The following is a 15,453-nucleotide window of genomic DNA, read 5'->3' as shown; positions in this document are numbered from 1 at the left end:
AGTCTCATAGAGTCCAGGCTAGCTAGCCCTGAACTTACTCTGTAACCAGTGATGGCCCTGAACTTGTGATGATCCTGTCTTCATCTCCCAAGTAGCTGGTTACATGCATGCACCACGTAACCCCAACAAGTTTACGTGTTGCCGAAGATGAAAGCCTTGCCTTCCTGTATGTCATTGTCGCTCCAGCCCCACCCTACTCAAGTCTGTGTGTGTGGGATTTGGTCTTCCTGTAGAGCTCATCTTTCTTTGAACTTTGGAGTCCTCGTGCTTGTGCCTGGGACACATACTTGCCTGAGCACACCCAGCTGTGACTCACTACTACAGTAGTAGAGTCTAGGTTCTTTCCAGACCTCTGGCTCCCAGACCCATTCCTGTACTGCCTTGTACCTGCTTCTGTAGACTCTCAGACCCAAAATTAGAAGCTTGTAGATAGAGCCTTGTGTAGGTAAACCATTGAGAGCTAGGATAATGACCTAACCAAATGGTAGGGAATTGTTTTTCTTTTTTACTTTTTTTTTCCCTCTCCTCTCCTCCCTCCCTCCCCTCCCCTCTCCTCTCCTCTCCCCCCCCCCCCCTCCCCCTCTCCCCTCCCCTCCCCTCCCTCTCCTTTTGTCTTTGAGGTAGTTTCTTCATGTACCCCTGGCTGTCCAGGAACTTGCTCTGTAGACCAAACTCACTTCTCTGCCTCACTAGTGCTGGGATTAGAGGCATGCCCAGTGGCAGTAGAGGAATTTTTTAATGAGTTCAACGTTTTATTATTTATATGTGTGCACATAGGTGATGAAAAGATGTCTGTTAAAAACATGGATTCTTTACGAGGTATTATAGACAGATTAAAATACATACCCTTATTTGTCAGAATTACTAAGTGAATATATGCTGCTGTTTAAAGGCCTCATTTGGAGAAGAAATATGAGTAGTCTCAGCAGAGTACAAAGCTGGCTTTATGACACTCTAAAACCATGTTATAACTTTCTTCCCAAGGCTACCATTGAACTGTGCAGTACCCATGCAAATGACGCCTCTGCCCTGAGGATTCTTTTTTCTTCCTTGATCTTGATCTCAAAATTGTTCTACAGTTTAAACTTTCAGGTAAGCTTCATTTGGTCTCTTGCCTCTTTACATACACAGTCTACCTGTCAAGTCTGCTTTCCCCAGCACCGGCTCTGGAGGGAAGTCAATCTTTTTGTATGGTTTGTTTTGTAGGGACTTTTTCCTCTATGCACATACTCACAGAACTGTAATTTAGTAGTTCCTCAGGATTGTGGAGCTAGGGAAAGGCTGCGTTCTAGTGCATCCAGTAAAGCTGCTGCTTTTCACCGCTGTCAGAGTCTTTTCTCTTTTTTGGGTCTACAATAAAAACTACTTTGAATACACTTCTCAGATAATCCTAAGAAACTATGCATTTATGTACATGAACAAAAAGAAGACCTTATAATTTTTAAAATTGGATGTTGGAGAGATGGCTTGACATCAGAACCGGAGTTATGAGCAACTGTGAGCTGCTTTGTGGTTCTGTGAGCCAAAAATTACTTAGCCATTTCTTCCTCGCCTCCCCAAATCTTACTGACATCATTACAGAATTGGGTTTCTGAGGCTGGTAAGGTAGCTCAACATGTGAAAGTGCTCCTTGGATTTGACCCCAGGTTACACATAGTGGAAGGATTAAGTCAACTCCTAGATGACACACGTATGAGGACTTGCACACAGAGACAAACATTAATAAGTAATGTAAACATTTAAAAGTATATCTATGTGTCTGTGTGTATGGATGCCATATGTGGGGGCCAGAAGTGGGCAAAGTTATAAGAAGTAAGCGTCTGTGTGGGTGCTAGGGACCAGACTTAGGTACTTGAAAGGAAGTAAGTACTGTTGACCACTGAGCTGTCTTGTTGTACACTTGTGAGAGAAGGGAAGGGCTCAGACAGGAATGAGAACGGTGGCATTTCAGAGGAACACTGGCCTGCGTGTCACAGCAAGAAGTGTCTTTTACCAAGATAGCATTTCCAGTTTTTATGCTCTTTGAGAAAAAATATGTATAAATGTATGTATGTGTGTATTTGTGTGTGTGTGTGTGTGTGTGTGTGTGTGTGTGTGTGTGTGTGTAATTTGTGCAGTGTGAGGATGTGTTATGTGTGTGTGTGCACACGAGAGGTCAGAAAAGGACTTTGGATTCCCTAGAACTTGAGTTGCAGGTATTTAGGACATGAGTGGTGGGAACCAAGCTCTGGCCCTCTAAGCGCAGTCTGTGCTCATAACATTTAGGTAGCTCTTCACTTTTTCACTGTGTGCCCACATGCCATTTGTCCTGTTCTTGATTCAAAGAGTTTCAGGACAAAGGAAAGTTGTATTAATTGATAAATGTTAATACACCAAAAGAGAAGAAAACAGATTTGGCCTTTGGATTTTATGTAGTCAGTTCCTGTTTTTATTCTCAGGACATGATAGTTTTTGCAGTTATGTGGTAAACATTCCCCAAAGAAAATCACATTTTTATTAAGTAAAGAAGGAGGCAGATTTCCCCAAACAATAGACCCCATGTATGTGTTGAACCAGGTAGGAGTGGTTTCTTAACTGAATACTGCTGGGTTTTTGTTACTTTTTTGTTACACCTTTTGTAACATGGATTATTTTTATTATATACTTTATAAAATTGTTTGTTAATTGGAAAAATAAGCTTGAGTTGTCACAACTAGGTGCTTCAGAAGATAGTGCTGTGTGTGCTATAGAATCAGGATCTGGGTAGGAAGCTCCAGTCTGGGTTGGTGGCCATCTGACAGTACAGGAAGCGAAGTGTTGGGAAGGGCAGAGAAGAGGATATGCTGTATTTGGTGAGCCTTGTGAACAAGAGCTTCCTGCATCCTCACTGGGCCCTTAAGAGATGGACGTATAGACTGAGGCAGCAAGGCACGGTGGCAGGCGTGGTTTGTGGGGGCGTGTGACTGCAGCACAGGCAGCAGACTTAACACTAAAGTCTGGGCTCGACGAGCCTACAGGCTTGGGCAAACGTTTGGTATAGTTGGGAAATTGGTTAAAGTAATTATTCATTTCAGTGAAAAATCTCAAGTCCGTGGTTATTTTTCAGGATCTCCCTGAGTTCTTTGAAGATAATATGGAAACTTGGATGAACAATTTTCATACCCTCTTGACATTGGATAATAAACTCCTACAAACTGATGTGAGTATTTAAAATATCGTCAGTCTGTTTCCTTCAGTAAGAATTCTTTTGGGCCAGATTGGTGGTGTATGCCTGTTTGAGTTTGCCTTTTCTCTCATATAAGGACGAAGAGGAAGCAGGCTTACTGGAGCTTTTAAAGTCTCAGATCTGTGACAATGCTGCTCTCTATGCACAAAAGTACGATGAAGAGTTTCAGCGCTACCTCCCTCGTTTTGTCACTGCCATCTGGAATTTGCTAGTTACCACAGGTCAAGAGGTTAAATATGATTTGGTAAGATGATGGTAGAGACATCATATTCTTTACCTGTTTATTTCATACAAGAAATAAATTAGCGTTGCTTTTAACTATGTTCTTATTTTTGTGTTTTGTTTCAGTTGGTAAGTAATGCAATTCAGTTTCTGGCTTCAGTTTGCGAAAGACCACATTATAAGAATCTGTTTGAGGACCAGAACACCCTGACAAGTATCTGTGAAAAAGTTATTGTGCCTAACATGGAATTTAGAGGTAATTATGGCAAAATGGGAAGGGTTTTCAGGGGTGTAAAAGTTGTTCTTTAAAGTGGGCAAGCTGCAGAGATGGTCAGAAGACCCCAGCTTAGCTCTGCACCCCTCCTCTAGCTTTAAAGGTGCTTAACATCAAGTTAATAAGATGACGTCTTTTGATTATAAGATTTAGTTGGGTTTTTTTTTTTCTGGAGCTGGGAACCGAACCCTGGGCCTTGCGCTTGCTAGGCAAGTGCTCTACCACTGAGCTAAATCCCCAACCCCCAAGATTTAGTTTTTTTACACTACCAAATAAAACTTGTGGCCTCTCTATTTATTACCTGGTTTCTCAACAAAGGTAGAAAATGTGACATCTGTGACATGACTGTGCATTGATTGTGTGTGTGTGTGTGTGTGTGTGTTGTGGGGTTTTGTTTTGTTTTGTTTTTTTTTTAATAAAAATATTGAGAAGGTCTCAAATTCATAGTTGTTTAATTTTAGTATTGTAAGTATTTTTAATGTTTCGTTAAGGTAAGGAAAGTGTTTTTAAATAGTTAGCTTGAAGGGTGACCCTGATTGTCTGCTTTAGTTGAAGCCCATGTTTCCGCCTACTCACTAGGCAGGTGGGGGTTGTGTTGTCCAGCACCTGCGCAGCTTCTCAGATGGCAGCTGCAGCAGAGCGGGCACCTAAGGACAATCTCATGTGGCATTCGTTTTACCTGTGAGTTTTTAAGCCATATTTGAAGGACATATCTCTCATTCTGATGTCTGCCCTACTTATTTCTATCATCAAAATGGTTTATCAAATATAGGGAGCCGAGTTGGGTCATGTTTAATAGAGGACGGCCCAGAACAACGCCTAGACCTCTGAGTGCTGGGGGAGGCGCATTCCTACCTCAGCGGCCATTTGCCCAATGCTGACTTTCTGCTGTGATGACAGCTGCAGTCTCGGGAAGAGAACAAAGCAGTCTGCCTGCTTAGGTGTAGATGTGATCGCTGGTGTTCTCCAGAGCTGTGTTAATTACCACCTTTCTCTGTAGCTGCCGATGAAGAGGCCTTTGAAGATAACTCTGAAGAGTACATAAGGAGGGACTTGGAAGGCTCTGGTGTGTATTTGGGTTCTCAGTTAGTGGTCACCTAGCAAGCCAATAAAGTTTTTTTTCTTTCTAATAAATGTGAAACATGTCCTAGAGTGTAGTTTCAGCTTTTCAAAGCAATGTTTTCCTCCTTTAACCCTATTCCGTTGTCGGTCAGTCACACCCCACTCTCATCCCCTCCTCCTCTCTTACACTCACTTATTAGAGTATAAAGGGTTTGAGGAAGATGCTCACATTGACTTCTGGCCTCAGATACCTGTGCATGCCCAGAACATAACATGTGTGCACACCATGCACAACGAAGTTGAATATCATCCTCAGCTGTACTGTACGGTGTCCTGTCTCAGAGACCTCAGTTCTCAGACACAGGGATATAGCTCATATGTATCAATCCTTACTTTGATGACTTGGGTTCAGTCCCTATTAAAAACAAAACCAGACAAGTGGTAAACTTCTGTCTTTCTAAAATGCTCTTTGTAGGATTTATGATACTGTGATCATTTTAGCCTCATTTTCATTTTGCATTTCTTAAAAGGGGAAAAAAATAGGTTCTTTTTGTTGTGTTGCTGATAGTTTCTGGACTGGTTATTTCTTTTTCCCAAGATACATCTTCTTTCGGTTTTATAGATATTGATACTAGACGCAGGGCTGCTTGTGATCTTGTACGAGGATTATGCAAATTTTTTGAAGGTCCTGTGACAGGAATCTTCTCTGGTTATGTTAATTCCATGCTCCAGGAATATGCAAAAAATCCATCTGTCAACTGGAAACACAAAGATGCGGCTATTTACCTTGTCACGTCTTTGGCATCAAAAGCCCAAACACAGAAGGTACAGCTTTTCTTGTGGTTTTGTTTTTGAAACACATTGGCTCAAAAGGACTCAAAAGAAACTGTATTTCTGCTGTTCTGTATTTCTTCATATATTCTTCCCCATTGCTTCATGTATATGAACCCAGTGCTCCTTTGCCTCTCGATTCATGCGGAGACTCTGTAGAGGACATTAGCTTAGCTACTTTGTTTAGGAGCATTTATCGCCTTAAGACTTACATGTACGGGCTATTTTCAGTGGTTAAGAGCACTGAAAATAATCTTTAAAAAAAAAAAAAAAAAGACTTACGTGTACGAGCTTGTGTATGGTCTCTGGGCTGGAGAGAGAATTCCAGCACTCGAGGCTGGAGAACTGTGAACTGCAGACTAGCCAGGGCTCCATGGTGACATACTGGATCAAAGAGAAAATGGGGAAATAGGATGGAAAGACGGCCTAGTGGTTAAGAACTCTGGCTATTCTTCTAGAGGATCTGGCTTCAAATCCCAGCATCTACATGCTGGTTCCCAGCCATTTGTAACTTGCATGGGACTAGATAACCCCTTCTGGCTTCCTCAGCACCTGATGTACATGAAGGCAAACATGCATACTCATAAAACATGAAAAGGACTCATATAATGCAGTGTTCTTCTCAGCTTTGAAGTCGTTTTCTAAAACTGCTTAAATTTCTGATGCTATGTTTTTTACTGTTATGTATTTCCTTTCAGCATGGAATCACACAAGCCAATGAACTTGTAAACCTAACTGAATTTTTTGTGAATCACATACTTCCAGATTTAAAATCAAATAATGGTGAGTTTTATGAATTTGTTTCTTTTCTGTAACTTAACATGTTGTTTATGCCTTCCCTTTTGTAGTAGTGATGTAGAATAATGACATGGGTCCCCAGCTTCCGTCTGTAAAGCTAACCTGATGAAGAGTATATTTTTGTTTGTTTGTTTCTTTTTGGCTTTTCCAAACAAGGTTTCCTGCCTGTCCTTGAACTTGCTCTGTAGACCAACCTAGCCTCAACCCAGCCTCGAACTCACAGAGATCGGCCTGCCTCTACTCTTTAGTACTAGAATTAGAACTATGTGCCACCACTGCCTGGCCAAGAATACATTTTTAGTTACAAGAAACTAGGAGTAAGGAGACAGAACCATAAGTCAGCTTTGTTGCCCTGGCGTATGGTTAGGAATCAGACTCTTACTTTATTCTCCTTCCTATGTGAAAAACATTAAAAGTTCCAGGTCGGGTATAGTGGGGAATACTTTTAATTCATAAAAGTAAGCAAAACAAGTTTTAGCCAGTCATGGTGACATACACTTTGAATTCCGACACCCATGAGGCAGATAGATGCAGGCAGATGTCTGAGCTCAGTCTGCTTTAGACAGCTACAGCTACATAGTGAGACTTTGTCCCAAAGAAGCAAGTAATTAATTTATTAATAAAAATAAAAGTTCTCACACAAATGTAGGAGATGCCTATAATCTCAGCTTTTTAAAGCTGCAACAGGAATAGTAGTCTAGAGACTTCTAAAAGCCACAGGATAAGTTCAAGGCCAGACAGGGATAGATCAGATTCTATTTGCAAAAAGAAGTAAAAAATCAAATTTAGATTCAGGGGATGTGTGATTGGTAAGGAAAGTTTTCTATGTTTGTGATTGTGCTGATATAAATTGAGATAATACTTGTAACAATTTTTGTAGCCTGTGCCTTTGATTCCACATGAGGGTCAGGAATATTCTAATGAGCTTCTACGTGGCTGTCACTCGCTGGCTTTGTAATTAGTGTTAGCTGACTGGTATTTTATCATCACTGAGTGAATTGAGTTCAGACAGCTTATTGTTGGGACATTGGCATTCGTGCATCAGCCAACTCTGGTCGCTTAACCAGGAATAGCTTGTTCAAGCTCCGATGTCTGATTTGGCAGTGATCTTCAGATCTTCAGTAATTGTGTTCTATTTCTTTTCTTTAACAGTGAATGAGTTTCCCGTGCTTAAAGCTGATGGCATCAAATATATTATGATTTTTAGGAATCAAGTAAGTAGTGCCCCTCCCCACCTGTGTCTGTTTCATGTAGCAGCCTCTTTAATCGACTGTTGTCAGTATCGGACATCTACATCTAGTCAATATTGGACATCTACATCTAGTCCAAAAAAAAAATCTTTAGTAACCTGTGATTCCAGGTGATGCTTAATTTCCCTTAATTATCTTGTCTTTCCCTTGTCCTGAGAACTGAACCCATGGACTCACACATGCTAAGGATGTGTCCTGATGTGTCGATCCATGTAGTCCACTCAGTATCTTTTTTTTTTTTTTTTTTTTTTTTTTTTTGGGGATCAAACCCAGGGCCTTGCGTTTTTTAGGCAAGCACTTTTTTTTTGAGCTAAATTTTTTTTTTTCTTGTTTTTTTTTTTTTTTTTTTTTTTTCCCCCGGAACTGGGGACCAAACCCAGGGCCTTGCGGTTGCTAGGCAAGCGCTCTACCACTGAGCTAAATCCGCAACCCCGTATCTTGTGTTCTTACATTGTTGTATTAAAGACTGACCCAGACTCTGACCTGTCTGGTGAACATTGCATCTTTACTTTGATCGGAGTGCACTCTCCTTGCCTTATTGTTAGGACAATTGACTTAGAGCTCAGGGTTGCACATTTTGCTTCTGACTGAGCACATCCTCGTGGTAGTGTTTTGAACCTCTAGTCTAGTTTGAACTAATCAGTGTATTTGGGATAAATGGGCCACAGCACAAGTACAGAGGTCAGAAGACAGGTGGATGGAGTGAGTGTCAGGCATGGCTGCGAGCATCTTCACCCGAAACCATCTGTGTTTTCATCCTTTTGGAGCTGGAGGCTTGACTTATGTTTTATATTATTATTATTTGTGTTATTGAAACACAATGGCAGCTGTCCACTTTTAGAAATAGCATGTGATCAGTAGGAAAGCTGCCATCATCAACTTTTTTTTTTTTTTTTTTTGGTTCTTTTTTTCGGAGCTGGGGACCGAACAGGGGCCTTGCGCTTTGCTAGGCAAGTGCTCTACACTGAGCTAAATCCCAACTCCTATAGAAAACATTCTTGTAGGTTATCTTAGTCATTTGGGCTTTAGGATGTTTCAACTGCCTATTTTTGGCTAACAGGCATCTTACATGTAGGTTCTATATCTTCTTGATGTATATTGTAAAGTCATTGCGAGGTTTCCTCAAATGGCCAGATGTTCTAGACTCATCTTGTACATTTCCTGCCTAGACCTGGGTAGCCTTTCTGAAAGGTGGAAATCTAAAGACTACTGTCTGACGCCAGGTATGGCTGCCCACATATGTAATTCCAGGACTCAGGAGTCTGAGAGGCAAAAACAGGATGGCCTCCATAAGCAAGGCCCATACCAGCCAAGGCCATGTAAGGATATATATGCTGTCTCAAAGGAAAATAGCAACCTAGAAAAGTCCGCCGAGTGGCACCAGGGGTATTGCCAATGAAGTGTGGCTGGTTCTAGGCTTTTTCTCAGGGAGAACTGGAAAGGAAATACATTCACTGTGGGATATTTTTCCCTTGATTTGGAGTTTGTGGTGTCTGTCCTACAGTTTGCCTAGACTTGCTTGGGACTCACTCTGAGACCAGGTCAGCCTTAAATTTCAGATATTCCTTCCAGGAATTAAAACTACGCAATATTGTACTCACCTTTTATGTAACTTTTATGATGTACTATTATACTTCCTTAATTTATCCTAACATGGAAATATAAGGATTTATGTTACGTGTATGAGTATTTTGCCTACACGTACATGTAGACCTACATGTGTGCCTGGTGCCCTTGGCTGTCAGAAAGGGCATTGGATTCCCTGGTACTGGTGCTACAGATGGTTGTGAGCTACCGTGTGAGTGCTGGAAATTAGACCTGGGTCCCCTAGAAGAGCAGTTAGTATTCTGAACTTCTGAGCCAGTCCCTATTGTGGGCGTTTATACCCTTGGCAGGTTATCTAGTTAGATACTCCAGTGCCGAGCAGGTTATCTAGTTAGATACTCCAGTGCTGAGCAGGTTATCTAGTTAGAAACTCCAGTGCTGAGCAGCAAAATAACTCAGCTGGCAAAGGCAACTGTGGCCAAGGCGGGTTACTGAACTTCAGTTTTGAAAATCCACATAGAAGAAGAGCAGTGCCTCCTGCTGTAAATTGTTCTCACCTCCACGTGTTCTTACACACACACACAATTTTAACTACCATATGTAAAATAACTGAATTACTTTAAAGTATGGTTCTTAAATACCCAATTTAAAAATAATTTTCTAAAAAACAAAAATATAGTATAGTATTGTTGAAAGCTGTTTTTCAATATTTTCATGTGCTTACTTATTTTTAGATTCTGCTTTGATTATGATAGAAGTTCAGAAAAGAACTGAAGGGGAAAACTAATGGGGTAATGGCTAGAGAAGGAGCTCCTAACTGTTTAACTCCATTCCAGGGAATCTGACTGCAGGCCCCTGAATGCACACAGTACACCTCACACACATAGAATAAATACTCTTTAAAAGTGAGTGGGAAGGGGTTGGGGATTTAGCTCAGTGGTAGAGCGCTTGCTAAAGGTCCTGGGTTCGGTCCCCAGCTCCGAAAAAAAAAAAAAGTGAGTGGGAATCCAGCCATTCAGATTGCACTTTCTCAACCGTATAACCTTTTACAGCACAGCAGATGGGTGGGCCGTGCTCCCGTTTTTTAAATGTCAATGCAGTGTTTTTCCATTTCTTTTGCTAAAAAGTAGCATTGGGTTTAGGAGATGTGTTAATGTTTTTCAGGTACCAAAAGAGCACCTTTTAGTCTCCATCCCTCTCTTAATCAGTCACCTGGGGGCTGAAAGCATTGTTGTTCATACTTACGCCGCGCATGCTCTCGAGAGACTGTTCACCATGAGGGGGCCAAACAACGCCACTCTGTGAGTATTCGGTTTCTGAGTCTTTCCTGTACTTTTTAGCTTAAAGCAGAGGGTATACCTTACTGGTCTCAGATGTCGCTGGATGTTTTCATAATGTCATTAGTACTTAGAAAATCTTATGTGTGATTTTTATTCATTTCTCTTTCAAAAAGGATGTAAGGCAACTCACAGAATAGACTCATTCTGATAATGAATTAGAGCAGAGTAAAGGAACAAGCGTGAGGTTAATGAAAACACGCATGTCAGGGGCCTCAGATAATGACGAGCCTGCTGGTTTTATTTGGAGTCTTCTCGCAGCCAAAGGAGAGAGGGGGCATGGAGACAGACGTGAGTGTTTACTGAGAGTACAGCAAAGGTCATTGGACTTGATTAGACTGTGGCAGCTTGTCTCTGCAGTGGCTCTCGTGGTCTGATGCGGGATGAGATGCAGACGTGGGCTCTGCATGACTCTCAGACCGTTAATTCAGTTTGTCAGTGTTCCAGGTCATTCAGACCTTTTTTCCGTGTTAATTCTTGAAACCAAGTGCTAGGTAAGACATGGAACACAGTCTCGGGCTCTGTTCCTCACCCAGCCTTGAGCACAGACGCTCTCAGCGGCCCCTCAGGATGAGAGGCCATCCTGGGAGGTCTTCAGGTCCAGGCGTGAGTGCAGAGATCATGTGCTGTGCCTCTGAGAGGAAGGTGGCTGAAACCCTCCTGGCTGTGGGTGCTGTTCTCTGTGGTTGTAGATAGGAGCCGAGAAGACTGGATTAAGAGGACACTGAGTTCACCTGGTGTGTTTATCTGTTCAGTCACGCTTGACCCGTTGTGTCTAATTAGGAACTTAACATGAGCACATGTAAGCAGTTATTTCTTGGAGATGCCCACCATTGTCAGTGGTGAGAGATGGCTCAGTTTATGCCAAGAAGTGTGATGTAGTATTTGCCCAGGGCACTCCACGGTGAAAGGCTGAGAGTTGGCAGTGACTGAAAGCTGTTTTCTCATCTATAGTTTTACAGCTGCAGAAATCGCACCGTTTGTTGGGATTCTGCTAACAAACCTTTTCAAAGCTCTCACACTTCCTGGCTCTTCAGAAAATGAATATATTATGAAAGGTAGGCCGTTTCCCTGGTGTGCAGACCATAACTATCTAACCTCAGATCACAAGGTAAACACTCTCTAGTATACATCAGGTTCCATACTTCAAGAACCAGGTACTGTCTGTTAAATAGAAAAGTTTCTGCTTTTTTTTTTTTTTTAAAGTAAAATAAAAGTTATTTTGTTAACTAGCATTTTTTTTAAGTTGTACTTTAGACCTGTAGCAAAATTTAATTTTTTCCTAGAGTTATTTTCAGAGTTATTTCAAATTAGCTCATGAAATAGTGTCTGCTGACTGTGCTCCGCTGTGTGTGGTAAAACATGGGCCAGCGGCACGGAACTCCTAGGGATGCTGGAGCACTGTGACCTCCGTGTGCTGCCCTGGGGTGCTTGGTGCCAGCTTTAACTTCTGGAACAATCTCTCACTGCCCCATCTCAGAGGTCTCCATTGCTTTCAAAATCATGATACGTGCTTTCCAAAGGAACTCCCTGATCGTCAGCTCCCATAAGGATTTTGGGGTGTGTGTATATGTGACTTTAAATCAGGGTGTATATTCGTGGGCTTCAACGCCATGAGGGTAGCAAAGTGATGTGTGGTCTCTGTTACTGCACCCCATGTGCATGGTGTTATTACCTTTTCAGTAAATATTGTCACACGCCCTTAGTGCCTTACCTCAGGCTGGGTCTGTCTATACGAGTCTTTCTTCTGATAGGGGAAATACATTGTGACATTTCAGAGGCCAGAGAAATGAGGTTTCTGCTGCTTAGGCCAAGCATGTGGTAGTGGGGCTTTGTAGTCAACCCTGACTCTGGAAATTAACCTACAGACGTACTAATGAGCATGTATTTAGCTTGCCTGTGTACGCCTCTCCTGTGCCCTGTGCTTTTAGGTACCTGCCTGTTGCTATGTAAAGTTTTTATAGTATGGACTCTGGCTTCCTATGGTTAGCATGTTAATGTGTTTAAGAAGATCAGCAGCTGATTTTTCCTTTTAGTATCCTGTGAGCTGAGTCTGTTTCTTTTAGACTGTGGATAACAGTTCTGCCAGTGGTTTCTAATTAAAAGAAGATAGTAGATCTGTTCTCTGAATGTTCTGCTTCTCTGTCATGGCTACCCCACTGTTCTCCCTCCTCTGTCTGCTCCTTTACTTGTCTAGTAATGTTTCATTGTCCCTTTTTAAAGACATTAAGCTTTGGGCCTTGTAGAAGTGCTTTAGTATTCTCCACTTAAGCCTGATATAAAAGGTAGGGAGACATTTTTAAAGGTATGAGGTATACAGGGAATAGCATCTTAGATTTTTATTTGATGAATTGGTGGCCTTCCCTCCAGTCACTTTAATTTCAATGATTGACTAAACTGTTTGTGCTGTTTTTATATTTTACAGCCATCATGAGAAGTTTCTCCCTCCTGCAAGAAGCCATCATCCCTTACATCCCTACCCTGATCACTCAGCTCACACAGAAGCTGCTGGCTGTTAGTAAGGTAACAGCCAGTCAAGAAAACGTTTACGGTGGAGGGGTGGGGGGGCGGCACAGAAGTGCCGAGCTGTGTGTGGAGATGAGAGGGTGAGAGAGCACTTTGCAAGCATTCTCTCCTTATACCATGTTGGTTCCAGGGATTACACTCAGACTGTGAGGCTTGTCAGCAAGGCCCTTTACCTCACCAGCCCATGGGACTGTTTTTAACTTCCTGTGAAGTGTTTGGGCCCTGAGCCCTATGGCACCAGACCAAGTGTTGTAGAGTGTCTGTGCGTTCTTCTGACCTCACGTTGGTTTGCCTTTGTGAAAATCTGGATGCATAGTGGGCTGGAAATGTACCACCTGTCAGTGTGCTTAGAACCAAATAGGACAATCCATGTCCTCATAGCCAAATGGATAGATGACACTGAATAAAAAAAGCACATGACCCTGCATTTAAGTGGAGTAAGATAGGATCTGTACTAATGGTTAGAAAATGACAGACTTATGTCAGTTCCTTGTGTTTATTTCTATTGTGTAATGTTCTTGGCTACACACAAAGAGAAAGCCTGTCATAAAAAATAATAACAATGATAGTAAAGTCCATCCACCAATAATTGTGCTTAATCATGCAAACTTGGTTACCAAATTTATAAAGTAAAGAGAGTTTAAGAGTGACCGTTTTGGGTGTTTTTTTTGTTTGGTTTTGTTTTTTGTTGGGGGGGGGGGAGGTTTCCTTGAGATCTTGGTCTATACATTAGGCTAGCCTCAAACTCAGAGATTGCCAACCTACCTTTCGTGGTGCTGGGATTAAAGGCATGTGTTACCACACCTGGTAAGAATGTCTTTATAGATGCATGATCTTAATTATGCTGTGAAAATTACTTGAATTCATAAGACATAGTAAACTGGGCCAATGTATGCCCAGTGCATACCTTTAATGCTGCCCTCAGCAGGCAGAGACAGGTAGGTGGGTCATAAGTTTCAGGCCAGCTAGAACTGTGTAGTGAGAGCCTTCCTCTTAAAAACGTTAAAGCATTAGAGGGAGTTTAACAATAGACCAATTATTTTCCATCCAGGATCATAGTCCAGAACTAACTCGGGGCTTGGGGAATGGAAGGGAAGCAAAACAGGATTGTATCTCTCTCTCTCTCTCTCTTTCTCTCTCTCTCTCTCTCTCTCTCACACACACACACACACACACACACACACACCCACACCCACACCCTCTGGATTTGAAACAACTCGTAGATCTGGAGCTGCAGTTTGTGATCCACAGTGAACTGTAAAGAATCTAAGTGGGGCTGGAGAGATGGCTCAGTGGTTAAGAGCACGGACTGCTCTTCCAGAGGTCCTGAGTTCAATTCCCAGCAACCACATGGTGGCTCACGACCATCTATATTGGGATCTGATGCCTTTTTACATACATAAAGAAATCTTAAAAATAAAAAAATTATTTAAGTAACCAAGCATTTTTCCCAGAATGTGGGATGCCCTGAGTTCCATCATGCACTACCTACCACTCCCAAATAAACAAACTCAAAAACAAGCACGGGTTTATGTTTTTTTTCTTAATGCTGATTTACTTTTTTTTTTTTTTTCAATGTGTCTGTATTTGCCTGTTTGTGTGTCTGTACTGCATGCGTGCCTGATGCCTACCAAGGTCAGAAGGTGTCAGATCCCCCAGAACTGGTGTATAGAGAGGGTTATGGGCCACCACATGAATGCTGAGAATCTAAACCAGACCCTCTGTGGGATCAGCCAGTGTTTTATTTACTGAACCATGGCTTCAGCCCTCCCACTATTTCATTTAATTTAATTTTGTTAAGACAAGGTCTCATAATTGGTGTGGTGGTACGAATCTTTAATCCCAGCACTCTAGAGTCAGAGGCAGGAGGATATATGTGAGTTCATGGCCAACCTGGTCTACAGATACCGTTCCAGAACAAAGACAGGGTCTCATTATGTAGTCCTGGCTCACCTGGGACAGCTATATAGATGGGGTTGGCCTGGAGCTCAGAGAGAGATGTCTAGTACTAGGATTAAAGGTATCTTCCACCATGCCTGCTTTAATGCTAAGACTTTAACAGGCGCTGGCATGTATTTTACCTGTTGTTAGGAGGGTTAGCTGAGTTCTGCTCTGGGTGATAAAGAGTAGTCACTTGATTATTGAGATGGTCTTTTATTGTTTTTATTATTTCAGAATCCCAGCAAGCCTCATTTCAATCACTACATGTTTGAAGCAATATGTTTGTCTATAAGAATAACCTGCAAAGCTAACCCTGCTGCTGTTGTGAACTTTGAGGAGGCTCTCTTCCTCGTGTTCACTGAGATCTTACAAAATGATGTGCAAGGTAGGTCAGTAGAAGCCTGACCTGTTCTTCTGTAGTGATGCTATGGGGTGGTCCTAAAACACTGTCCTTTTTGCCAG

At 42.0% G+C, this 15,453-nt stretch overlaps 1 protein-coding gene across 1 annotated transcript in view; it reads left to right on the top strand.

The window, feature by feature from the left end:
• The window catches only part of Cse1l (chromosome segregation 1 like), a 37,600-nt gene that overhangs the window by 15,874 nt on the left and 6,273 nt on the right, over nucleotides 1-15,453 (top strand). The window contains exons 7-18 of the mRNA XM_032904772.1: nucleotides 985-1,092; nucleotides 3,086-3,178; nucleotides 3,282-3,449; nucleotides 3,554-3,683; nucleotides 4,702-4,767; nucleotides 5,386-5,588; nucleotides 6,293-6,377; nucleotides 7,545-7,606; nucleotides 10,352-10,488; nucleotides 11,479-11,582; nucleotides 12,950-13,047; nucleotides 15,226-15,376. Coding sequence (XP_032760663.1) covers nucleotides 985-1,092; nucleotides 3,086-3,178; nucleotides 3,282-3,449; nucleotides 3,554-3,683; nucleotides 4,702-4,767; nucleotides 5,386-5,588; nucleotides 6,293-6,377; nucleotides 7,545-7,606; nucleotides 10,352-10,488; nucleotides 11,479-11,582; nucleotides 12,950-13,047; nucleotides 15,226-15,376 — 1,405 coding nt within the window. The remainder of the gene's footprint in view (nucleotides 1-984; nucleotides 1,093-3,085; nucleotides 3,179-3,281; nucleotides 3,450-3,553; nucleotides 3,684-4,701; nucleotides 4,768-5,385; nucleotides 5,589-6,292; nucleotides 6,378-7,544; nucleotides 7,607-10,351; nucleotides 10,489-11,478; nucleotides 11,583-12,949; nucleotides 13,048-15,225; nucleotides 15,377-15,453) is intronic.

Source organism: Rattus rattus, chromosome 5, assembly GCF_011064425.1.
Source record: "Rattus rattus isolate New Zealand chromosome 5, Rrattus_CSIRO_v1, whole genome shotgun sequence".
NCBI classification, from domain to species: Eukaryota; Metazoa; Chordata; class Mammalia; order Rodentia; family Muridae; genus Rattus; species Rattus rattus.
This window is presented reverse-complemented; position numbering and strand designations above follow the sequence as displayed.